At 41.5% G+C, this 26308-nt stretch overlaps 1 protein-coding gene across 1 annotated transcript in view; it reads right to left on the minus strand.

The window, feature by feature from the left end:
• SPEF2 (sperm flagellar 2) overlaps positions 1-25611 on the minus strand; it is a 2540087-nt gene extending 2514476 nt beyond the window's left edge. The window contains exon 1 of the mRNA XM_044069998.1: positions 25124-25611. Coding sequence (XP_043925933.1) covers positions 25124-25170 — 47 coding nt within the window. The 5' untranslated portion in view covers positions 25171-25611. The remainder of the gene's footprint in view (positions 1-25123) is intronic.
• Between the last annotated feature and the right edge of the window lie 697 nt (positions 25612-26308).

The following is a 26308-nucleotide window of genomic DNA, read 5'->3' on the forward strand; positions in this document are numbered from 1 at the left end:
GGTACTCTTTGTAAGACCCTTAGGGTAGCTGACTCATAGCAGCATGATTACTTCAGAGTCTGGGCAGAAAGGGGCACAGCTAGTAAATCTGTGCCAGCTTTTCCCAGGTATGCATGTGTGTGTGAAACTCATATCCAAGTGTGAGGGTCAGCTACGGAGAAAAGGGACACATAGCTTCAAAGTGGTCAGTGTGGATTTTTTTGTGGGCCTAGAGAGAGAAAGAGAGTCCAGCCTCAGGTCTAGACCATGCTCCCTGTGTGCTGTTAAGGGAAATTGCGATTGGTCCAGGGAGCTGCATCTGAAAAAACAATTTGAATCCATCTTTGCTTATAGTGACCATCCCTCACCAGTGACAGTGGTGAGGATCGAGTCTCCTTGGTTGCTGGCCTGGAGTAAGGACCACCACAAGGTCTGACAAAATAGGGTCTGCTGAAGCTCTATAAGTGGAGTGCAGGTTACATCTTAGTAGTCTGTATGATACTAAGAAGTGAGACAAGGTACTGAGAATGTCTGCATAGTTTTTTTTACAAATTACCCCCTTGGTGTTTTAGTGAAATAGTATTATGCAGCTTCCAGTTGTGGCAAATGTTCAGACAGGTACATACTGAAAGTGATACTATACTCAATGATTGGCCTAATGACTGCTGAGTGCAGTGGAACAATTACATCTCTGGATATGAATGCAATACTTTTATATATAAGCTATGTGATCAGAAAGGACTTCCTTCCAACAGTGGATACATAGTGATTGAGGGGTAGTTCATTGTTAACAAAATTTCTGAGATCCCTACCTATGGGATCAATTTTCAGGGATGCATTTTCAATGTGATAGTTACAATGGGAGTCATGCTTGCTGAAGGATTCAGTTATATAATTTCTGGCATTTAGTTTTACTTCATGATTTTGACAATAGCTATTTGTTTGGGACAAGCCGACTTGGAGGATCTTATGTTAGCTTTGACCTTCGAAAAGTAAATACCAAAGAGGACTGGCCCAAGGACTGAACCCTGGGTGCATTGCTAGTGACAAGTCATTTGGAGGAGGTAGAGCCACCCTAACTTCCTGGTTTCTATTTGTGAGCCAATTTGCTATCCAATGAGTTACATAAGAATTGAAATTATTTGGTAGAGTTTACCTGCAATAGCAGAATATGGAATGGTGTCAAACATGTTTGTAATGTCTAGGTATGTATGTGATGTGCACTATTTTACCCTTGCCAATTGTTTCTGTAACCTTTTTGAAAAAACCAAGCAGATTAAGTAGGCAGGACTTGCCCCTGATGAATCTGAACTGGGCTGAATCGAGAGATGGGGGTTACCTTTATTCTTATTTATTCATTCCACAGTTATCCTTGCCTATGCCTTACAGATGGTTAGGCTAATGGGTCTGTAATTATCCATGTCAGATGAAGCCACATCATTATGCAGGGGAATGACTATTGCTGTTCTTCATTCATCTGTCACAAAGCCAACTTGTGTAGGAGATCAGGCAAGTCATGTTTCAGGCTGACCAGTAAGCAGCCTGGTATATTATATACACTTATATTCAAAATGTTCTTAGCCTTAGACAGTGCCTTAAGAATGTGTTCATGGGAGATTTGGGAAGGGCGTGTAGGTCTGTGTATGTCATCTGAAAAATTATTGGATGGGAAAGTGAGGGGGGTGAAGTTTGAGATAAATTTGTCTGCTAGTAGACTGGCTGTGTCTACTGGATCTGAGTATGTGATAAATTTACCATTAACACTGTCCCAGTGCTAGGTATTGTTTGTGAGATTGTTAAAATAATTAAAGAAGGCCTTGTGGTTCTCCTTCATGTGGGTGGTTAGTTTTACTTCATATCTGGCTTTCGATGATTTGATCAGGGTGCGGAGTTCCTTGTTTAATTTAGCAACAGTGGTTTTGGCATCCTGGGAATTAGATTTATTTTGCATTAAAGTGAGCTTTTTCTTTTACTACAGAGTCTGTTTATATTTCAATTCCACTGTAGGAGCTTATTTTTGAATTTGGCATTGTATTTATTTCTGAGGGGAACAGATGTGTTTATGCAGATATTTATATTTGGCAGGGAAGGATACCACATAACCAGTGGTGGTCATCCAGATGGAAGAAGCTTTTGAATTTAGCCAGATCATCACTTAGTTTTAGTAGATTAGCTTTTGCATAATCTCTAAACACCAATATATCAGAAGATAATTTTAGCTTCAGTCTTATGGTGAATGTTAAGACTTGTGGTCTAATTTGACCAGGTAGTATGGTACAATTGCTTGGGAACTAAGCTGTCCCATATTGAGTAGGAAAGCAGGCTAACTGTTCAGGGAGTTCATACTGATGAAGTCCAGAAATCCCTAAGCATACATGTTTGAGGATATACACGTCTCCCAGTTTAAAGAATGGTGGTTGAAATTTCCTAGGAGAATGGTGTTTGACTTAATACAGAGAGACTCCATACTAGTTAGGTAGAAGGTAACAGCTAAGGGGGATATAGAGGGATCCTATAGTAAACTATGATATGCTGAGTGGTTTTGTTAATAATAAGTTGCACATGAAGAAGTTCCAGGTCATTGTCTTGTCTAAGGAGTCTGGAAATTAAGTGTGTGTGTGTGTGTGTGTGTTTTTTTTTTTTTTTAAGAACATAGAAGTACTACCACCTTTAGTACCTTTGCCTAATGTGGTGGGCCTGAACATGTGATAGGCACTGAAATCCTGCAGTAATGGAGTACTTTCAATGATATTGAACCAGGCGATGCATATATCAGTACTTTCTAAGGTAAGGAGTGCTTGTACAGAGTGGAGTTTTTTGATAAGGCTCCTAGCATTGGGCAGCAAAACCTTAATGTTATCTAGAGTCTGTTTAATTATGCTGAAAGCTTTAGAAGACTGACATTGCCTAGAAAAGGCACTATGACAGAGCTCACAGATTTAGACGAAATACAAAAGCCTTGGGGACAGAGGTGTAGGTCATCCTTCGCAAAGCAGTTGGGACTGCCTACCATCTCTTCCCAGGCTGATATATATTGTACACTCTTTGAATGTCACCATGACCTAAACCAATTGATGAAATTGATACATTTTTGTGTGTACTGCAGCAGCAACATTCTTGGTGATGGTAGAATGCTGATCAAGGCAATACTAGCCGCAGACAAACATTCCCAGAGCTCCAGCATGTCTTTCTTCATATCGTCCAGTGAGGGGCATTTCAAGTCACTTACACCCACATGGTCTAAGACTGTGTCATATGTGTACTTGTGGTGCAAGGACTTGAGTGCTTGTATGATATGATGTGGTGAGTCCTGGGACCTGATAGTCAACTGACCATGACTATCCTTTCACACAGCCTGTGTTTGCTGCATCTGTGTCTCTGACTATGGAGTTACTTATGACTAAGATATTAGATTGTGAGGAGATTTGTCTTATGGGCTTTAAAAATGAATCAGTGTAACTCTTAGATTTATGTTTCATGGTGGGTGCTGCCTGTGATGTGTTACTAAGGATATTTGTTTATATAACATTTAGGATGCCTTTGTGGTTTAAGTAGGTTATTTTTAACAGCCTTGACATATGTAGGTCTATGTGTTTGTTCTAATTTAATTATGTTTAGTGCTGGTTTCTGTGGTACTGACATCCTGCTTGTTATTTACTGTAGTTTTGTAGGATCATGAGAGAGTTTTGCTTCGAATAACATTGTAAAACTATATCTCTCACATAGTATGTCTGCTGGTTTAAATAGTAGATGGTTGTCAGTAAAGATGAGACACTTGCTACATTGTCTCAGGATGCCCATCTCAACAGTGCTGGGTACAGACATGGTTGGAAAGTCCAAATCCATTGCTCCAAGTTTTTACCAGTGGGGGCTCAAGGGGCTATTGTGGCTATGGTTTTGGAGCTGACTTACTTGAAATGCTACTTGCCTAAAATACACAGCCTAAGTCTGCACATAAAGAACAATGCACAAGCTAAAATGAACAAGAGCCTCTTTGCACAACTACTGAATATTTAAAGCACAAGGCAAATTGGGGGAGTAGGATGTATAGGGAAATTTAAGGCTCTAAATCTCTGAATCTACACAATGCAGTCAGTCACACAGTTGAAAGATGGGCAGCGTTGCACTAAAATCACCTTATTTATAACAGAAAATAAGCAACAGATAGCTCAACAGAGAACATCAACCAATTGCAAGAGACTTGACATTAGCCTCTGTAGCACGTAATGCCCACAAATAGCCTGGAAACCTTCTTCCGCCACTAGAAGGAATCAGTAAACTAATTATAGCAAAAACTCACTAATTTAACAGTAAAGACAATGCAGAGAGTATCAGTACACTTAACTTCCTCCCTCCAGTACAGCTGTTTTGAGTGTGTACCTTTTATTCCCAGTGAGTGTGGCTTGAGCCTTTAAAAATGAAGTTATCACTTTACAGTTCTAACAAATACTCATTGACAGAGATCAAATATCAATACAGTTGTGTTTGCCATGATATATGCTTCAAGATTAAATATTCTGATAACTTGTACGTAGCATGGTTTTTGAAGTCTTAATGCAAATATGAACAAGCAATATTCAATGCCTAGAGGCGCAGTAGGAGGTAATTGCAGAAACGTCTGGAGGAACACTCAGCTGTATACTACAGGTCACTTAGCCTGGTGAATACCATTCCCTCCAGTACAGCTCTTTTGATTGTGCACCTTTAACTCCTAGTGGGCGTGGCTTGAGCCTTTAAAAAATAAAGTTATCACCTTACAATTCTAACAAATACTCATTGACATAGGTCAAATATCAATACAATTGTGTTTGTCATCATGTATGCTTCAAGATAAAATATTCTGATACCTTGTATAGGGCATGATTTTGGAATTATTAATGCAAATATGAACAAGCAATATTTGACGCCTAGAGGAGCAGTAGGAGGTAACTGCAGATGCACCTGGAGGCGTCACTCGGATGTAATGAGTAGGGGAGAGATTTCACAAAGTGATATTTTGTGTGCTTGTTGACAGCAGCCCAATGAACAAGGAGGGGGAGGGAATTATATTGTCAAATTATCACAAATAATGGACAGCAACAGATATATTGGGTTTACAAGCAAAAATAGAACAGGGTGGGAAGAGATAAAACTATTAGACATTTAGCTCTTCAACTGAATGGCCTGGAACTGCCTTAGTGCAAACATAAGTCTTGAACTAGCCTGATACACACTAACCACATATCAAAGAAAGTAAGGTTTAATACTAACAGTTAGTCCACTTACATAGGAAAATACATTGCAACTATTTATTAGAATTACTGATACAAGCTTAAAGACTTAGCTAAACAGACAAAGACTGTTAAAATGAACCTAAAAACAGATCAAGGAATGAAAAGTCTTCACTTTTCTTTAATGTTGAACGTAATGGAACTATCACAATCCAGCAGTAGTTTAAAAGCACAAGCCCTTGGAACAAGTCTCTCTCTTTTTACTATACACCATTAAAAAGAGCTGTCATTTTTAAACCATGGGAAGAAATACCTTAAAACAATATATTCCAGATGGAGCAGTCATTTTTATTCAGAGGTTTTAGTTGAGGGAGTGTCACCTTCTCATTCTCTTTAGATGATCAAGGAGATACAGAAGCAAAGCCCCCAACTAAAAAAACACCTTTGTGATATGCTCTATTGTTGCCTTGTTATGAAAATGTATTCAGTTTACTTCACTCATATGATTTTGTAATATGAAACATTCTATATGCTGTTTACATACTGTTTAACTAAACATTCATCTTGGAGTTTGCTCCATTGGCATAAATTAATTGGTGACAGAACCAAAAGGACAATCAAGGCAAATGTTTTGGACCTCTTCTACTTCAACAAGCAATAAATGGCAACTATTAAAATTACTGAAATGGATGGAATAAATAAAATAATCATTGTTCTGAAGAAGTCCGGTTTGCGTGATTTTATTCTTTGTGCTTCAGTTTTTGTTGAACTATTAAAATTAGCTCAGTACATGTGCTTTGCACTGTAAATTCAGTATATGCATAAATACCTGATACTTCCCAATGCAAGTATATCTCTGATCAATAATATCTCCAAATTGTATTTTCCATGACACTATTTGTAAGTGGAGCTGGTATACATCTCTTTATTCATGCCTAGATCTTAAGGTGCCAAACCATCTTGCAATATTATAGAGAAAGTATGGCTGTATAAAATGTTACCATAACAACAGATGTCCCTCTCTTCACTGTTGCAGTATTCCTTACAGGAGGGATCCCCTGCCTAGGGCAGCCAGATATCCTGCCAGTATACCAAAGCCTTAGGTTGTAACAGGGGGCATCATATGTATGCTCCTCACACACAGCATAGGGCATAAAGGTGATGTACAGATGTACCATCATCAGAACTGAAAAGGCCCAGGAAGAACAACAGCCCAAGGAGAAAAGAGGAACATGTGCATCCAGAAGTAGAAAAGAAACACGGGGGAGGAGGAAGGAGGGAGGAAGTGAATACTGCAGTAGGGAAGAGAAGGGCGTCTACTGTTATGGTGCGATTTTTATACATGTATACTATGTTTTTCTGTATCGCTGTTACAGTATTCCTTACAGCAGGAAGAATACAAAAGCTTAGAGGAAAGGTGGGAGGAGGAAGATCCAGGACAGCCTTCAAGAAAGCTATGCAGGATAACCCTGTCAAATCCATCTCTGCCCCTGGAAACCACATCCATCCTATAGTGCTTGGTAAAAGTATGCACAGAAATCCAAGTAGCTGTCTCAGGAATAGAGTTGGTATCCAATTCTTTGAAAAAAGCACCAGAAGAAGCCAAAACCCTAGTAGAATGAGCCTTAACAGAAGAAGAAAGGATTTTCACATGAAAAGATAACAAAAGGAAATGGACTTGGATATCCATGAAGAAATATGTTGCTTAGAAACAGCCAAACTCAAACACCTAGGATGAAAGAAAACAAAAAGTTGCTCAGATTTACTTATTTATTTTTACTTATGTATTTATTTATTTGGTTTTTATCCAAATAATATCCGAGTTGTCTATGCAAATCCAAGGTGTGAAGAACCTTCTCACTAGCAGACTGCCGAGAAGGGAAACAAGTAGGCAAATCAATAAACTGATTAAGAAGCATAAAGGAAGGATTAGTACAGACACCCAGCCCTTATGAAAAACTAAAAAATGAGGAACAGCCATAAGCGCCTACAGCTCAGACACACATCTGGCTAAGAAAAGGGCCAAAAGAAGAACAGTCTTTTAAGAACAATGCTATAAAGAAGCTGAAGCTGCAGGCTTTTACAAAACAAAATTAAGGTCTCAGGAAAGTGGAACAGACTTCCTAGGGTCCTAATATGAAGGATTCCTTTAAGAAATTGTTTCACCTCAAATCTAGAAGCAAAAGAAGGAGTCAAAGGCAGACAAGCAGAAATGGCTGACAGGTAGGCTTTAACAGAAGAGTTTGCCAAAGCAGCATTGAGCAACTTACACAAATAAGAGAGAATCACAGAAAGTGGATCCAGGTTACAGGCAAGATACCAAACAGAAAATCTCTTCCATTTGGACATATAAGATTTCCTGGTAGTGGATTTTCTGGCCTCCTGCAGAACCTGAAGCACGTCCTCAGAAAAAAGGTGCCTAAAAGGGATCAAATCCCTATTACCCACAACATCCCACATACTGGATAAGTGGGGATGGATGGAAGACTCCTTGTCCTGTGTGAGTAGGTCCACCCTGTGAGGTAACTTGTGATAATTGCCCCTGGTTAAATGCAGAAGAGGCAACTAATGCTGTCTGTGCCAAAAGGCAGTCACCAACAAGATTATGAGAGCATTTTATTCTATCTTGAACAGGACCCTCAGTATGACAGGAAGGGGATGGAAGGCATAAAGAGACATTGCCTTCCTGGAAATAAGATAAGGCATCCACCTTCCAAACCAGAGGACATGGAACTCTGGTGCAAAAGACAGGAAGTTATCTGTTCAGAGGCGAGGCAAAAAGATCTACCTGAGGAGTACCCCACTGGTGGACAATGTCCTGAAACACATCTCTTTGAAGCATCCACTCTTGAATAAGTGTTATGGATCTGCTCAGACAGTCTGACATAATGTTCTGATCTGAAGGAATACAAACAGCCTGAAGAATCCCTGATATTGGACAGCTGGATCTCAAACATAAAGAGCTAGGCTGCACAAGAAGTAAGACAGTGTACCCCCTTGCTTGTTGATGTACCACATCACTGTGGTATTGTCTGTGAAGATTTTGAGGGGCTCTGGAAGGAAGAGAGAATGGAAGGCATAAACAGCCAGGATAAAAGCTCTCATCTCTTTGATATTGATATGGTCCTTCCTTGGACGAGGAGACCAACAGCCCTGAACCTTCATAGGACCAAAGGAAGCTTCTCACCCTGTGTCTGAGGCATCTGAAAAGAGATCCTGAGCAGGGACTGGAGGCTGAAGAGGAAGCCCTAGATTGAGGGACAGCTGATGAATTCACCACTGAAGCTCCAGCTTGAGACATGAGAGAAAAGGAATTAGAAAGTCTAAGGATGAGAATGCTGAAGCCAGACTTACTTTAGGGACCATTGTAGCTTTCTCATATGAAATCTGGTCAGGGGGAGCATAGGAATGGTGAAAGCCATGTATCCCAGATCCCTTAGAAACTCTTTGGCTGTAATGCAGGCCGGAGGAAGAAGACATTGAAAGAATGTGATCAGAGTCAAAGCCTTTGGATGAGGCAGGGATGCCAGCATTGGTATGGTCTGGAGCCTGCACCCAAGAAAAGCATAATCCTGAGAAAGAGTCAGGAATGATTTTTGGAAATTCACTGTAAACCCTAGGCTTTGCAGAAGACAAATAGTATAGTGAAGATCCTGAAGCAAAATCTCTGGAGAGGAAACCTGAATGAGCAGATCGTCCAGAGAAGGAAAGATCTGTATTTCCCTCATCGTGCAGAAAGGAATCGCAGGAGCGAGGCATAGTAGAGAGGCCAAAGAAAGGGCAAGCAGATAACTGAAAATACAAGGAAGCAACAGAGAAATTTAAAAATTTCCTGAAAAGGGGATGAATAAGAATACATAGATAGGCATCCTTGAGATCCAGAAAGACTAGGAAAGCCTGAGGAGGAAAAAGAGAAAACAAGATTTGAACGAATAACATTCAAAAGGGAGGAACCTTCAAAAATATGTTGAACTGGGAAATCCAGAATGGGTCTCTAGGTGCCTTTTTTTCCAGAGAACCAGAAATATTTTGGAATAAAATCCCTTCCCCATTTGAGGAATCTAACCTGCTTGGATGGTCCCTTGAGACAAAAGGCTCCGAAGAACATTCAGAAAAAAGGACGATGCTCCTGAGGAGGCTGAGGAATGCCCAAAAGGGGGAGGGGAAGATACAGACGAAGGCAGACTTGGTAGGGTAATTCCTCTGAAATTTGGGAACAGAAGAAACAAAAATAAGTTTCAATTCCTGCATAGCCTTACTCTTTTCATGAAGTGATTTAAAAAGCTCAACAGCTGCAGAACCAAAGAGATTTTTATTGTCATGAGGAGCATCCATCAGCTTGGCCTTGATATCATCAGACAAAAGCTGAAGGTGAAACCAAGAATACCTCCTCAACACAGAACCAAGGGCAGCAGCTCCAGATAAGGCATCAGCTGCGTCATAACTACATTTAACGAAATGGCCTGCCACTTCAGGAGAGGACCCTAACAAAGAGAGGGCAAAGTCTTCCCCTCAGAATCAAGAAGATCAGAAATAACCTGGAAAGCTGAAGAGAGAAGAGCCAAAATACACATTGTCATATGGGTCTGGTAACTGACATCCCTGAAGGCCAGAGTAGCGGCAGTATACACCATCTTACCTAACCTTTCCATAGTTCTGCTGTCCTTGTCAGAGAGGAGCAGCTTAGTACAATGTAAAAGCTTAGACGGTTTATCAGAAGACCTAGAAATAACAGAAGGGTCAGCTGAGAGACATTTGTAAAGAAATTTACAATCATCAGGACCTTCAAGTTTTTAAGAGCATGGGGCTGGGAATCAGGAGCCTGAGAAGCTGCAAAAATAAAAAAAGTAATCAATAAGGCAGCAAGAACAGGAGGAGCTTGGGAGACTCCATTTGAAGGAGTTCATAATACCCCTTTTGAGCATCAGAAACCTGGGTACAGTCTGACTTAAAAAAGTCCATCATATGGAAAACAGTATCCCCAAAGGAAATCTCCTCAGAAGGAGAATCAAGGCTAACAGAGTCCTCTTCCTCCAAGGTAAACCACGGTACAGGGAATCTGGGAGGAATAGGCCAAAGATTCCTCATCAGAATCTACTTCCTCGTCAGATGAAACCTGCTCCCTAAGCCTCTTAAGAGGAGGAGAAGACCAGTGGGGAGCAGAAACAGAGAACCCCCTGAGAAGGCTTCAAAGCCATAAGGGCATTAAACAAAACCTGTGTAAAATCCTACCATTCATGCTGAGGATCCTTATGAAGAGGAGAAATACGCTTAGTCTTCTGCTTCTTTTTCAAAGGGACATCAGCCCTACATATTTTAGGTGGCTCGGACTCCTGCCTGCATTCAAAAAATGCAGTGGGAATTTCCTCCCTAACAAGGATTTGTGGAACACCCCTAGGCCCTTTGAATATAATCAGCCATGGTTCCCCTGAACATCTGAAATGGATGCCTGCAGAACTTTCAGAAAACACATAATTCATCTTAGCAGTGTGCCTCACAACAGCCCTTAAAGCAAAACACCATACCTAACATGCTAGTAATAGGAGACTCTATAGTAAGGCACATGGATGTTCCACTCACCAGGCTGAACAAGGAGAAGGTTACTGTCAGCTGCCTGTCGAGTGCTAGGATCTGCCACATAACACAGGCACTTAGGTCACTCCAGAACAAGTACAAGTATGATGCTATCATTGTACATGTTGGTGTGAATGATCTAAGACGTACCTCCCTGGACTACATGAAAAGAAACATTGAGGAGCTCTCTGATCATGTAGCCCAAGCTGGTATGACCCTGACCTTGAATAGCATACTACCTTCACCTAGAATGATACCACAATAGAAAGACAAAATGATCAATTTCAACAATTGGCTAAGCTTCTGGTGTCATTCTAAGGGGATCCAGTGTCTGTCTGCCTGGGATGACATGATAGACAAGCTTCGCTGTTTTGCCAGAGATGGGTTGCACCTGTCACCCCTAGGTTTTCGAATACTGGCCAAGGCTCTTGCCGTCCCCATAGTGACTTTTTTAGGCAAGGCTCAAAGGACAAATCAACCACCGTAACCAGCACAGGTAACCAAAAACTAAGGGTAATGCTACTCAATGCCAGATGTCTCAACCTCAAAATGCACACACTCGAGGCTCTCCTCAGCATGGAGAAAATCGATGTTTGTGCAGTGATGGAAACCTGGTTCAAGGCTCAAGAGAGCACCCTAGCACTGCCAGGTTACAATTCATATCATACCTTTCGGCCTCAGTTACCAGATCGCAGTACAAAGGGTGAAGGTGTATCCATATTCATCAAGGATACCCATATCTCCAGGTTAGTAGCGCAGCATGATGCCCCAGAGATCATCCATGTGCAACTATCAGCAGGCAAAACCACATTTCAAGTCGTAGCCGGTTATAGATCACCCACCATGTCCCAAGATGCTCACTCTGCATTCCTTGAGACATTGGAAAATATAAAGGTCCTACCCAACACCATAATCTTGGGTGATTTCAACTACCCTGGTATAGACTGGACGAACTACCAATGTTCCAACTCCTATGCTCAGCGTTTCATAGAATTTATAAATTCAAATGCCCTTGAACAACTAGTATGTTCCCCCACTAGAGGGGACAACATATTGGATTTAATCATCACAAATATGGGCGCCCATTGTACCACACCTGTTATCACTCCCTCCTTGGTCAGATCCGACCACAAACTGATAACCCTGGACATCCTCACCCCTCCACCTCCCCAGTCAAAGAAACCATAGTCAAAAACCTTTCCAAAGCAAACTTCAAACTACTTGCATCCGAAGTGGAAAGCTTCACTATTCCCTTGCAGAAGGATAATGATATCCAGGATGCAGAATCCTACACCAAGGCACTCTATATGCATCTTCAGGATTGCATGGACTGTGCTATCCCAAATAAAACCAAGACTCCTTCCTCAAGCAAGAAGAAACCAGTCTGGTGGACCCCGGCCATAAGCAAACTTTACAATAAAAGGAGGAGACTTATACAAAAAAAGGCCAAATCTCAAGTAGAAAAATCATCCCTGATCAGCATTAGTAAGAAATTGAGGGCCCTCAAGTCAACTAAAGCTAATTTTGAAAAGAAAGTTGCCAAGGATAACCATAAGGCCTTCTATGGCTATGTCAAAAACCTAAATGGCAATGCTCAGGTATGTTCTGAGCTAGTACAAAATTGAACAAAATACATGACCCTTCTGACATTGCCAACATCTTGGCTGACAGGTTCAGTGCAAATCCCCCCACCACCACCTACAGGGCCTATTACCATTCCAGGGGATTGTGTAAGTCCAATTATTACTAATACGTTGGTTAACAAGGCTCTATCTAAAGCTAAAAACACTGCCTCCATGGGACCAGATGGTGTCCTGGGCTGTGTCATACGTGAGCTCCTAAAGGAATTAACCCCACATCTTAATACCCTGTTCAGTCTCAGCCTCTCCACAGGATATGTGCCCATAGAATGGCGCACAGCAACGGTGGTCCCGATACACAAGGGTGGGGCCACAACTGACCCTGGGAACTACTGACCAATAAGCCTGACCAGTCTGATCTGTAAGGCCATGGAGCAAATCATTATGGAACTCATAAATGGAGAGATTGGGAACCTCCTGTCGCTGGACCCACACAGTTCGGCTTCGTCAAGGGCAGATCATGCCTCCTGAACCTGGTGGATTTCTTTGAGACAGTTACTCAGGCTATAGATAAGGGAAAGGAGGTACACACGGCTTACCTTGACCTTGCTAAAGCATTTGACACCATTCCCCATTCAGGTATTATTGATAAGCTCACCAGCCTGGGCATAGACCCTTACGTCACAAGATGGATCGCAAACTGGCTCTCAGACAGATCCCATAAAGTAAGAGTAGCGGGATCTATGTCCAAATCCAGACCAGTAACGAGCAGTGTGCCTCAGGGCTCTGTCCTGGGGCCCCTCCTGTTTGGCATATACTTCTCAGAAGTACAGGCAAGCACGGAAGGGCTTTGGCTAACTAAGTTTGTGGAAGACTGTAAACTGGGTGCTATAATAGAGTCTCTGGCCGACATGGAGATCCTCCAGAAGGGCCTAAATGAGACTGATGCATGGTGTCAAAGCCATGGTCTCAAGCTAAATGCAAAAAAATGTGTAGTAATCACCTTTGGAAAAAACAGAGTACCCACAAACTACAACATAGGAGGTAATCCCCTGAAATCTGAAGAAGAAATAAGGGATCTAGGGACCCAAGTAGATAGTCAGCTTTCCTTTGATAACCATGTTGCCAAAGTGGTTAGAAAATCCTTCTATGTGACCCATCTGATCACAAAGGGTTCGCATCAAGATCTAAGGATGTAATGGTGCTCCTATACTCTTCCCTCATCAGACCCATTATTGAGTACAATGCACCAATTGGAATGTACCTGGCTAGACATCTCCAGCAGCTGGAGAGACCACAGAGGTACCTAACCAAGAGGATTACTGGCCTCAAACAGTTGCCCTATGCAGCACGATTGAAAAAGCTAAAACTGTTCTCTGTTGCATACCGCCTTCTCAGAGGCGATCTCTGTCTAACGTACAGAGCCATGTCCAACCCAGAATTGTTGAACATGCTCCATCTTAGCAAAACCAAATCAACTCGAGCTACATGCTCTAGGGATATAAACCTCAACACAACAATGAATAGAACATGCTGGAGGGATAGATTCCCTTCGCAGAGACTTCCCTTACTATGGAACAGGGTCCCAATCTACATAAGACAGAGCCCCTCACTATCACTCTTCATGAGGAACCTTGATGAGTGGATGGGTAACAGAAAGTTCACACCGGGGATCACACCAACAGCACTACTAGATAGGGGCCAAGGGTACTAGCTGCTAGTACAAGGGTCTAGGGAACTACTAAAGGGGAGGTGAATACCGCACAACGTGGCTGGGCTAATATATGCCTTCAGGCAGATAGCCCAGTACCAACCTATGAACCTATGTGTGAGAAGCCAGGTCCATGCCAGCCTCTGAAGCTGTCACTGCAGAGGAATCCATCTGAATAACAGGGCGGTCCTCTGAGCTTTCACCAGCCTCAAGAGAGATGTCTGGTGAAGGAGGTACAGCAGAAGAATCCGACCAAATTTTCTTGGCTTTCTTCTTCATGGATGGCTGACCCTCGGGCTGGGATGATTCTGCCACAGTACCTTATGCCAAGAGTTTAAGACATTGGTCCTCTAAGTAAATAGCCAAAGAGGAGAGATGACTATACAAAGTCTTTGGGACAAATGCCTGATAAATAGAACAAGACATATTGTCGTGAGAAGAACCTAAGCAAAACAAACACTGCTCTTGACAATCCTTATGCGGAATTTGTCTCCAAAACTGGCATTTTCCCTTTCTGGATGACATGTAAACCAACAACCATGAATAAAATAAGATGAGGAAAAACTCCAATGGGGCACTTATCTGAAAATGACTTGGCAACTAGCAGAAGAAACAGCATTCAGATAAACGATTGGAGATGGTGTTCGGACTGGCGGCAAAGAAGTTCTTAGGATGGTATGTTTGTACGTCACCTTTATCCCCTATACCATGCAGGGAGAGCATAAGTGTAATGTACAATGTCCCTATTACAACCTAAGGCTTTGGTATACTAGTCGGATGTCAGGCTTCCCTAGGCAGGGGATCCCTACTGTAAGGAATACTGCAACAGTGATACAGAAGGACATCTTAACTTACTAAAGATGTAAATTACTGTTAACATTCTAGTCAAATAAGAAAACAGTGAATACCCTATAGTACCCTTACTACAGAATGATATTTGGTATAATTTGGCAATGCTTACCGTAATCTAAATGACTTAGAGAAGAGGATCATCATTGCAACTGCATGACTTACAGAATGAAGTGCTCATGCTTTTGGATACATGGTGATATTTTACATTAGAGATCAGCAAATTCATGGACGTTTCTAGCAACATCATCCCACCACTGCTGTTAGGAGCACTGTGATGATCTTATGCTTTAAAAGATGACAGATTAAAAAGGCATACAGCATTACATACATCAGGGGCTTCTCCCCACTCCCCCCCAGTAGGACTAAAAATAATTTAAAATTATGTAAAGCAAAGGGTGCAGGAGATGGAAGGCCCCGATGTATGTTATGCTGCCTGTTTTTGTCCCCTTACTTGATGTCCATTATTCCCACCCCTTGCCTGTCACTGCAAAGCAGACAGCTGTCAATCAATTATGTCCACCTACTACTTGAACAACTTGCAGAAGATGAGTCCAAATGGAAAGTTTTGCCATCTCATATACAGAGTCAACCTCCCATACTTCTCAACTATCCAGATTTTCATTTCATATTTTTAGTTTGCTCCTCTAAAAATTTGTAGTTTTATGGCAAATCATTGACAACTGAAGTTATTAAATAATGATAAACATTTCAGTTTCAGACTTAATATTCTCCTGAAAATGTATGTTAACTCAAAACCTGTTATTCTAGCAGCATTCTAAGTCTATGTGAGAAACAAAATCTTTCCTTCATTTTGTGCTGTTGTCTCACATTGTTTTTTGGCTTTGTCCAGACTTTTTCTGCCAGGAGGTTAAGGGGTATGCAACCATCAAATTGTTTACTCTGGTTATAGGCAGAGTGGCTTTCCCATTAACCAAATCTTGCCAGGTCTACACAGGTGCACTCCCTTACAAATAGAATTAACCAAAATACAATAAAAAAAACAAGCAACATGGAACTTCTTCAGTTGCTTCAAACCAGAAGTATGGTTTAAGGGTGAGTATTAAAAGGTATTAATGGACACTTGATTCAGTTGCTCTGTATTTTCTGTGATTCCAAGATCACACAGACACATATTTTGTGTACATACAAAGGAATGCACATGTTCATAGACACAAGTACAATGCAGACAAATATTTGTATAGCTGTATACAATGTTGTGTGTAAAAAGTACAGTTTTGTGCCTACCATAAATGTAGATGTTCGAGGATCTCCATTGCTGCAGTCCTTACATATGGGTATTCCGCTGTCCACAATCGGCCCGAATACCAAAGGGCTAGAACCGGCATTGGTCATCGGTGCCCGAGACTGACGTCAGTACGTGCCAGTACAAATGCGCATGACCGACGCCATAACCACAGTCTTTCTTGCCTCAGACGTCAGAATGCAAAAAACACCACCCAAACCCGAACCTAAAAAGAAAAGGGGGGAAGGAGGGAAATTGGACTGCAGCAATGGAGATCCTCGAACATCTACATTTATGGTAGGTACAAAACTGTACTATGTTCTTCGTCTCCCATTGCTGCAGTCCTTACATATGGGTAGAATCCCAGAGCAACGGAAAAAAGGGAGGCTGGACAACTAAATAGCAGTAGGGGCTGCTGACATGCCCTGTAAGATTGCAGTGGCAAACCCAGCCCTAGACCCAGAATAAAGAGGTAAATGATAATGCTTTGTAAAGGTATGTACAGAACTCCAAGTAGCTGCCTCCAGAATGTCTTTAGTAGCTACCCCTCTCAAAAAAGCAGTAGAGGTGGCCGTAGCCCTAGTAGAATGAGGCCTGATCCCAATTGGAACATCCTTGCCATGATGAGAGTAACAAAAAGCAATACAATGTCCAATCCACTTGGAAATAGTCTGTTTCGAGACAGCCTTCCCTTGTGAAGACAAAGCAAACGAAACAAATAATTGTTGAGATCTTCTGAACTCTTTGGTTCTGCTCAAATAATATCTTAACTGCCTATGTACATCCAAAGAATGCAAAACTTTTTCCCCTTCATTTTGGGGGTTAGCATAAAAAGTAGGCAAATGTACAGATTGGTTCGATGCCACATTAGAAATCACTTTAGGCAGAAAAGTAGGATTAGTACGTAAGGAAACTCTGTCATTGTGAAAAATCAGAAAAGGTTCCACTGCCATGAGGGCCTGTAATTCAGATACCCTTCTAGCAGAAGTAACAGCCAATAAAAAAGCAGTCTTCCAAGACAACAACTGCAATTCAGCTGTAGCTGCAGGCTCAAAAGGAGGCAGAGTCAGCTTTTCCAAAACAAAATTAAGATCCCAGGTAGGAGTAGGAGCCCTCCGTGGGGGTCTTATATTCTTTGCCCCTCTAAGAAACTGTTTAACCAATGGATGTGAAAATAAAGGAGGGTCACAATCATAGTGAGCAGAAATAGCTGCAGCATGCACTTTTACAGAAGAGAAGGACAAACCCTTGTCCAATAAAATAGTCAAATATTGCAATGTACAACTCAAATTAGGCAATTCGACATCAAAGCCTTTAGCTGAACTCCAAAGAAAAAATCTCTTCCATTTACCAGCATAAACTTTCCGAGTACTAGGACGCCCGGCTTCCAAAAGAACATCCAAAACTTGTTGAGGGAGCTGATGGCCTTCCTTCTCTAAAACAGAATGCGCCAGGCTGTCAGGTGTAGGGATTGCACCCTGACATTGAGAAAATGATTGTTTTCCTGAGACAATAAGTGAGGAATCTGTGGTAATGGCCAAGGTGGTACATGAATTAAGCTCCTCAACAGAGGGTACCAATGCTGACGAGGCCAATCCGGTGCTATAAGGATCATGCAAGGTTTGTCCCTCCTGACTTTCAACAGCACCTTGGGAAGAAGAGGCAAAGGAGGAAAAGCATACACGTGAAGGTTGCTCCAACTGAAGGATAGTGCATCTATTTTCCAGGCTTTTGGATGAAATAGCCTTGTGCAAAACAGTGGCAGTTGGAAATTCAGAGGAGAAGCGAACAGATCTATGTCTGGAGTTCCCCAAGCCATTGTCAACTGAAGAAATACCTGAGGGTCCAATTTCCATTCGTGAGGATCCACAATCTGTCTGCTCAGAACATCTGCTAAAGAATTTTGTGCTCCTGGCAGAAACTATGCTCGAAGAGTGATGTGCAGATTCAAAGCAGTTTCCCATAACAGCATTGCTTGTCTGCAAAGAGGGTAAGAATGAGTTCCCCCTTGCTTGTTGATGTACCACATGACAGTCGTGTTGTCTGTTCGAATCAACACCAGTCCTGGTTGAAGTAGGCTCTTGAATCCTTCCAAAGCAAATTGAACTGCCAGCATCTCTTTCATGTTGATATGCAAGTGAAGTAGCTCTGGGGCCAAAGGTCTTGAATCCATTTTCCTCTGAAATGAGCTCCCCAGGCTGACTCCGAGGCATCTGTCGTCAATATCTGACTTGCCTCTGGTTGGGTCACAGAGAGGTGACATTCCTGAGCCCACCACAGAAATTCTCTCTGAATGCAAGGTAGAATCCGAATGACAGTGTCCAAATCGTGGCAGTGTTGAGTCCAAACGCTTTTGAGATACCATTGTAGCTTCCTCATATGCAGTTTGGCATTGGGAAGTACTAGAATGCAAGATGCCATGAACCCCAAGGCTTGAAGGACTGTCCTTGCAGTCAGCCTGGACATTACTGATAGCTGTTGGAAGTATAGGTGAAGATTTCTTTGTTTGTCCGGGGTAAGAAATGCCATCTGAGCAGCTGTATTCAGTTTCACACCCAGAAAACACATCTCTTGTGAGGGTACTAGACTGGACTTTATTTCGTTCACAGAATACCCTAGGCATCTCAAAACTGTCATTACATACTGCAGATGTTGAAGAAGTTCGTGCTTGCTTTGAGCCAGAATCAAACAGTCATCCAGATAAGGATAAATTTGAATTCCTGTTAGTCTGAGAAAAGCTATTACTGGAGCCAGGACTTTTGTGAATACCCTGGGCGCAGTAGACAAGCCAAAGGGCAATGCAGAGAACTGATAATGCAAACTCCCATTCCGAAATCTCAGGAATTTCCTGCAACTGGGCCTGATAGGAATGTGAAGATAGGCCTCTTTGAGATCCAGAGTCACCATCCAGTGATCTTTGCCCAGCATAGGTAACAGCTGTTGCAGTGTTAACATCTTGAATTTTGGAATTTCCAGAAAGGTATTTAGAATGGACAAGTCCAAAACTGGTCTCCAAGTATTTCCTTTCTTTGGCACTAAGAAAAGACGGGAATAAAACCCTGTGCCTCTTTCTGCAGAAGGTACTTCCTGTATTGCTCCCAACTGAAGCAGAGAAGAAATTTGTGTCTGTGCTTCCAGTCTTTGCTGATGAGGCACATCCGGCATACCCTTGAAAAGAGGGAATGTGTGAAAATAAAATTTGTAGCCTCGATCTATTATGTCCAATACCCATTTGTCTTGGGTAACCAAATGCCAATTCCTTTTGAAAAGTCCCAGTTTTCCTCCTAGCGGGGCTGCCAGCAAGGCAGAGTCCGGCAGCTGAAGACACGGGTCATTGGGTCTGTTTCCAAAAGGACTGACCCCTGCCCTCCCCAGCAGAAGGGGTAGAAGAACTCAAAGACCTAGAAGTAACAGGGCCCTGAGAGGAAGCCCTACCTCTACCTCGCCTCGACCTGCCCCTAGATTGATAATCCGAAGAGGGGAAAGACCAACCCTTAGCAGGCCAATTCCTACTGAACTTAGGGGGCTGAACCTGTAAAAAGTCCTCAACAGTCTGCATAGACTTAGCTTTTTCCTCCATTTTCTTCAAAACTGATTCTACTGCAGGACCAAAAAGAACATCAGATTGTAGAGGAGCATCCATAATTCGAGCCTTAACATGCTCTGATAAGGTCTGATCTTTAAGCCAAGCATGCCTGCGAACAACTGAACTAGTAGCAGCCACCCTGGAAGAAGCCTGTAAAGCATCAAAACCACACTGCAAAGAATGCTTACCAACTTGGTCTGAAGCATGCACTAAATCCTGAAGCTCCTTACATTCAATACCTTCAGCTAAAGCATCTACTTTACATTTCAATTGGCCCAGCAAATAATTTTGATACCGAGCATATGAAACTGACAATTTAAAGCTCTCATAGCCAAAGTAGAAGAGGTATACAGTTTTTTACCCCACCTATCCAGGGCCCTAGCATCCTTGTCCAGAGGAACTGGATTCCTAACCACAGAAGCCCTAACACCTTTGGGGCCTTGAGTAATAGTTTCTGGATCAGCCCTAGGACTCTTATATAAGTACTTGTGAGCTTCCGGAACCCTGTAGTATCTATCTGGTTTAACCGGGGCAGGAGGCAGAGAATCTGGGTTAAGGGCAGCCTCAGAAAATACATCCTGAACAATATCCAGTACAGGGGGAATAGCCAAGGGCCTATGCTGAGGCAAAAACAAGAATTCTCTTAGCTTTTACGAGAATCAGAATAATCCTGGCCCTCCCATTTGAAATGTTCCCTCATGGAATGCAAAGTCTCAGAGAAAGAAAAATCTTCTGGAGGGGACGCAGAGGGAGTAGTGTCCTCAGCCTCCGAATCAGAATAGGGAGGGAAATCCTGAAGTTCTTCCACAGAGGAATCTGACTCATTGGAAGACTGAACCAAACCCTCCAACTCTGTCTCTACCCTGGGCCTCTTCGCAGGGGGGGGCATAGAACCCCTAATTAAAGTAATCAAATCTTCAGCCATCTTTAACATGTGCTTCCTAGGAGCTGGACCCTGGGGACTAGCACCAGCAGGGGCAGACTTAGACTTAGAGTGGGCCTTGCTTTGAGAAGGAGGAGGCCTAACTACCCTATGAGGGGAGGGAACCACTGACATCAGAGAAGCATCCTCAGCCTGGCCTAACACAGGAGAAGCCACTTCCTGTAGTAACAAAGGCTCCCCTTGAGACTCAGGTAAACTTTCAGAAGGAGCCGCTGAAGTAGCCAGTGGTACCACAGAACCGGCGTCCGGAGTGGACGACTCATCCTGTTTGGACCGCAAAGACTTTTCTTTGCGTTTCTTAGAAGAAGAACCAGTCGTCGGAGAATCCGACGGCATTTTGTAATTACAGCGTTTACCAAACACCAGCCTAGCACAGTCCAACCGACGTTTAATAGTACGCTTGTTAAAAGTAGCACAAAAGCGACACCCAACAACGTCGTGCTCAGGCCCTAAACAAGGAATGCAGAGTGAATGGTAATCCCTATGAGGAATCTGTTTCCCACAAGAAATACAGTTATTAACTTTTTCTGACATCCGTCAATACTGAGGCAAGAAAAAGACAAAAGTGTCCCCAACGGGGTACTTAGCCCAACTTGGTCTCCGGTCTGAAACTCGAAAACCGACAATTCCAGAATGCCGAACAGCACTTGCAAATGCTGCTTCTGCTTAGGACCATGCGGCAAGAAAGACTGAGGTTATGGCGTCGGTCATGCGCATTTGTACTGGCGTACTGACGTCAGTCTCGGGCGCCGATGACCGACGCCGGTTCTAGCCCTTTGGTATTCGGGCCGATTGTGGACAGCGGAATACCCATATGTAAGGACTGCAGCAATGGGAGACGAAGAACATCCAAATGCTCACCTAATCTTTATAAAAAGTGAGACAGCATGAATTGCTATCATAAGACAACAAAACTGAACAGAAATCCCCCCTGCCACTGTGACATATTCAACAAACTGAACTGAAGTAAAAAGAATTGCAAAAGGTGGAAAACTACATATTGCAATAACTGTCCACAAGAAGTGCAGTAAAAACTGGGAGCCTGTAAAAATGAAACATGAAGCACAAAGCTTTGTCCCATTTTAAGTATAAAATGTTGGGTACTTAAGTATTATCACAACCACATTGCAAAAGTCACATAGTTTCTTATGTTTCTGCAAAACAATGTCTGGTAACGTAAGAAGGGTGTGTAAAGAATTAATTACTATTCTGTCAGCTTGATTTTCACCTGGGGAGAGGAATAATGTCCAAATTCCTCTTCCCAGGTAGCGTCCTTTCCCAATATATAAACACAACTGCCGTTTGTTAGCCCTTCAAGCTATCGTTTAGTTTGGGACACCATTTACAACAGTATAGCAGGCTTCTGAAAAGCCGTTTTAAGCTGTAGGGTTCTTCTTCATTCTGTTTTGTTTTTTGGGTTTCTCTTTATTTTTGGGTGTAAGTGAAGTGTATATGTATATTTTTATCAAGTTTTTATTAATAATAAATACTTCACTTCTCTGATATCTCAATTTTCCGTCTTTTCGCAGAACGTCCTGATGCCGATATCATTCATATCAACTCACACCACTGCATTTCTTTAAACTCTCTTCAGTGGCTTGAACTTCCCCAGTTTCTGCTATCTTATCAATTTCATATGCTACACTCTATTCTTTATAAACCCTCCTTCTGTCCATCTCTATCTTCCTTAGTCTCAATCTACATCCCATCCCGGACCCTCCGTACTTCTAACCAACAATTACTTGATATCTACCACCCAAAAAGGTCAGTAGGCAAACTACTCTACAAACACACCCTTGCCCATGCTTGGAACAAACTTCCCCTTGACTTACGTTCAATCTCCCACACCTCACACTTTAAAAATGAACTAAAAGCTTATTTTCTCAATTCCAGAACCTGCCCTTGCCATGACCCTACCTAGTCTTCCTTCCCTTTATGTACCCTCAAAAGAACCATACTTAGTACCTCATTACACCTCTCTCTTGCCAATGTGTCTAGTATACATTTGCACAATTTTATATAAACAAAAAATGTTTATTGTTGACCTATTGAACTATATCAGTGTAAAATTGTTACTTAGCTTCTTTTTAATGCAACTTTAACTTTATGCATGTAACCCAACAGATGTGAATAGTTTTGCTATAACTGCTATTATATCAATAATGTTTAAAATTGTACTTGTTTTAAAATGTATTACTGGAGCTTTTCTCCTCGGGTCTCCACTGAAAATGGGCCACAAGCCCAGTTGGACAAACCCGGCTAACAAATGTCAATAAATAAAATATAAAATAATAATATTACAGAGATACTGTTTAGCTCCTGATGGCATTACCATTACTGGGTATAACAGCATTGTTCTTTCTTTTTTTAACACATTTCTTTTTATTTACTTATAACCAATGATTAATTACACGAGGGGTGACAACAATTAAAAGATTGTCGTGATGAAACAATGTTACATAACAAGTGCAACAGTAAGTCCAATGAAAGAAAAGTTGAATATGAACAGGAGTTTCAGTAGGAGAAATAATGATCATAGAGTGACACTTGCATGCTACAAAACATTTTAAAACATTATTACGTTTTCCATACATATATAATTTCTGGCGATATTGTAGTTGAGGGCCTCACCAGATGCGCAGTAGCAAGCCCCGCCCCTGTGCTATTTCATAATCAGGCACTAATGAATATGCATTCCCTCAATAGTGACGATAACAAAACCAAATAACAACACGCTGTTTCCGAATTTCCACAGCTAATTGCTGAAAATCAGCCTATACTCACCAAAGAGAAAATGAATTATCTGCTAACACAAAATGACTTCCTTGAATGAATCAACTCTGCAAAAGACACTTAATCAGAAAGCAATGCATATGTGTTAAATAACTACATTTGTTCAGTAACTCTTACCCCAAACCCAGACCAGGGCGCTAACGTGACTCAAAGCCGTTTCCCCTTCACTGCAGTTGGGCTGGGGAAACGGGCACAGCATCTTCAACGTAAGGTGCCAACAGCTAAATTCAGAACTCCACTAAGTCCATTAGACACACCCCTTGATGATGTTGCATGACAAAAACCCAGCTACACATGACTGTAGCGCTGGGGGCGTAAGGCAGCCTCATCGTAACTGCCTTTGATCCCGGAACTCTAGCTATTACACATGCAGACCTGGTTGTCAATCATTCGTGACATGCCCATTTCTGCACGAAACGCAAGGTGAGGCCTTCAAGTACAATATCGCCACACCGGCGTGATATGTCATTCATGAATATGCATTCCCTCCGAATGTGCAACCAAAGAAAAAGTGCACTGACATGTAATATGACATTAAATATAACAGTAAACTGTTAACGACATCTGTAATTGACAAGTTTTATTGCACTAATATATATTATAATCAGCAAAGAAACGAAACCGTCAAAACACGTCATCAGGCTTTTTACTGTGTAGCATTATAGTTCTCTTTGTCAGAGTCGGAATGCGATGTTTCACTGTCCTAATTAATGTCCAAATGGACTCTTTTTTTGGTGCAGGTGTCACAGCCGACTCTTCCTCAGTATCATTGGCAGGACCTTTGCTAAGAACAGCTTCCTGTGCAAAACTGTATTAACCGTTTGTGTACATTTAATATTTTCATATCATGTATGCACGAGCAAATTAAATATGCAGACCGCATTGTCACTCAATTTGCGACACGCCCACTTCTGCACGAAACAAACTGGTGAGGCCCTCAACTACAATATCGCCAAAAACGGTAAAAAAAATTAAAAAAAAAAAACAGTATCTCATAACACTTGCCTCAACTTCCCAACTTGAGATGTTCTGAAATACTCTTTTTGCAAAACCCACTTATGGTTAATTCATTAATAAGGTTATCACTGACTTGTCTTGGAAAGTAAGAATTCTAATAAATAAATAAATCAGTAAATAAATAAATATAAACCACTAAACTCCCTTTCCACTGTGACTGAGTCCAGTATGAATGACTTCAAAGTAGTTGCTTTTTTAACAGAAGAGTGCTGTTTTGCTTGCTTGCTTTTATTAGTTTTTGAGCTACCCCAAGGGATAAAAACAAAAGTATTTCAAACCAAAATCATTAACTTCCCAGGAATGAAAACCGACTCACTTTCAAAAGTATGCCAAATTCACAAGATCCTAGAATATATACACCTGGATCATAAGTTTCCAATACAATTGAAAATACTGATGGAAGCTCCTGATGAGCAATAATAGTCACAATAACATATTTTCTAAGCTCAATTCAGCGTTTTAAAAATAATAACTGCAAAAAATCTATTACATTGAAAACACAGTAGCTTTGCAGTTACTGTTAAGTTGTTGATTTTATGATATTTTCCCTTCAGAGCACGCAGTAATTACTGGGAAAAAAATATCCAGTACACATAAATAACTTTAATCAACCCAAGGAAAATGTTTATGCATACCTGTCAGCATTTTTATCAACACTCGATGGCGCTTGCTTTACAGACATTTTTCACTATCGCAACACCGGGGGAAAAGGCACATACGGTTGCTAAGCAACACAATGACGCTGTAGAAAGTGTCTCAGACTTTATTTATATCTGTTCAGTCTACCAGATTCCAAGTTATATCCGGTGCATTTTAGTTGTTGCAGAAATGCTGGATTAGAATTTGAAGCTCTGATGACTCAAAACGTAATTATTGATAAAGAAAACAAAGCATGCACGTTTTTAAAAACGTATAAGTATTATAAAATCCTGACATAGTTGGTTAATTGCCCATGCACTTGTCCAACAGGCATTAAATCAGGATGTTTTACAGTAAAAACAAAGAATCGTAACCATACAAAAAAGTAAGTAGCGCTTATGAAAGGCTTACAAACACCTCCAGCAGTCATTTGTAAACAGTGTAAATGGTAACCATAGTGAACATAGCTTCCGTTTTACCATAGCTAACCAACTGCATTTCTGTTAAGTGAGCATGTCGCCGAAATATTGCGTATTACCAGAGTAGGCGCTTCCAACAATACTTGGTGTGAGTGTGTTGATTTGGGCTTAGTAGTAGTTGTACGATTTAATAAAGAAGGTTGATGAAAAGGGAGTGTATCTCTTTATGAGAAACGAATTTCATTTTGTATTTTAACGAGTCCAAGTTCCTCTTGGTTCCGCTTTGAAATGGTCTCTCATGTATTCACTGTTAGGAATTTTTTAAACTGATACTCACTGGTAAATACTAACGAATAAAGCAGTAAAATTACTTTTTATAAGCAGGGCCGGTCCTAGCATTTTGGGGGCCCTCCCAAGAGAATATAAATGTGACCACATTGCCATCACACCCCCTTCACTATCAAGGTCATGCAGCACCTTTTCATAATCGCTGTATAGTGTTACTACATTCAGACCATCAAAAAGACTTGAAATGCCAAGGTACACACTGAATGGCATTTAGGGTTGCCACCTTTTCAAATGCCCAAAGAGGGACATTTTTGGTACAAACGTCAGATTTTGCAGGGCAAGACATACCCAAAGACAGAACTTCACTTTTTTGCCTAAATAACAGCTTATTCTTGTAGCAGTTTAGTTGCTTATTCTGTTTTTTATAACATTTAGGTGTTTCAGATACAGAATAACTGTTTTTATGCAACTATC

This window comes from Protopterus annectens, chromosome 1.part0, assembly GCF_019279795.1.
Source record: "Protopterus annectens isolate FY-2018-M chromosome 1.part0, PAN1.0, whole genome shotgun sequence".
NCBI classification, from domain to species: domain Eukaryota; kingdom Metazoa; phylum Chordata; order Ceratodontiformes; family Protopteridae; genus Protopterus; species Protopterus annectens.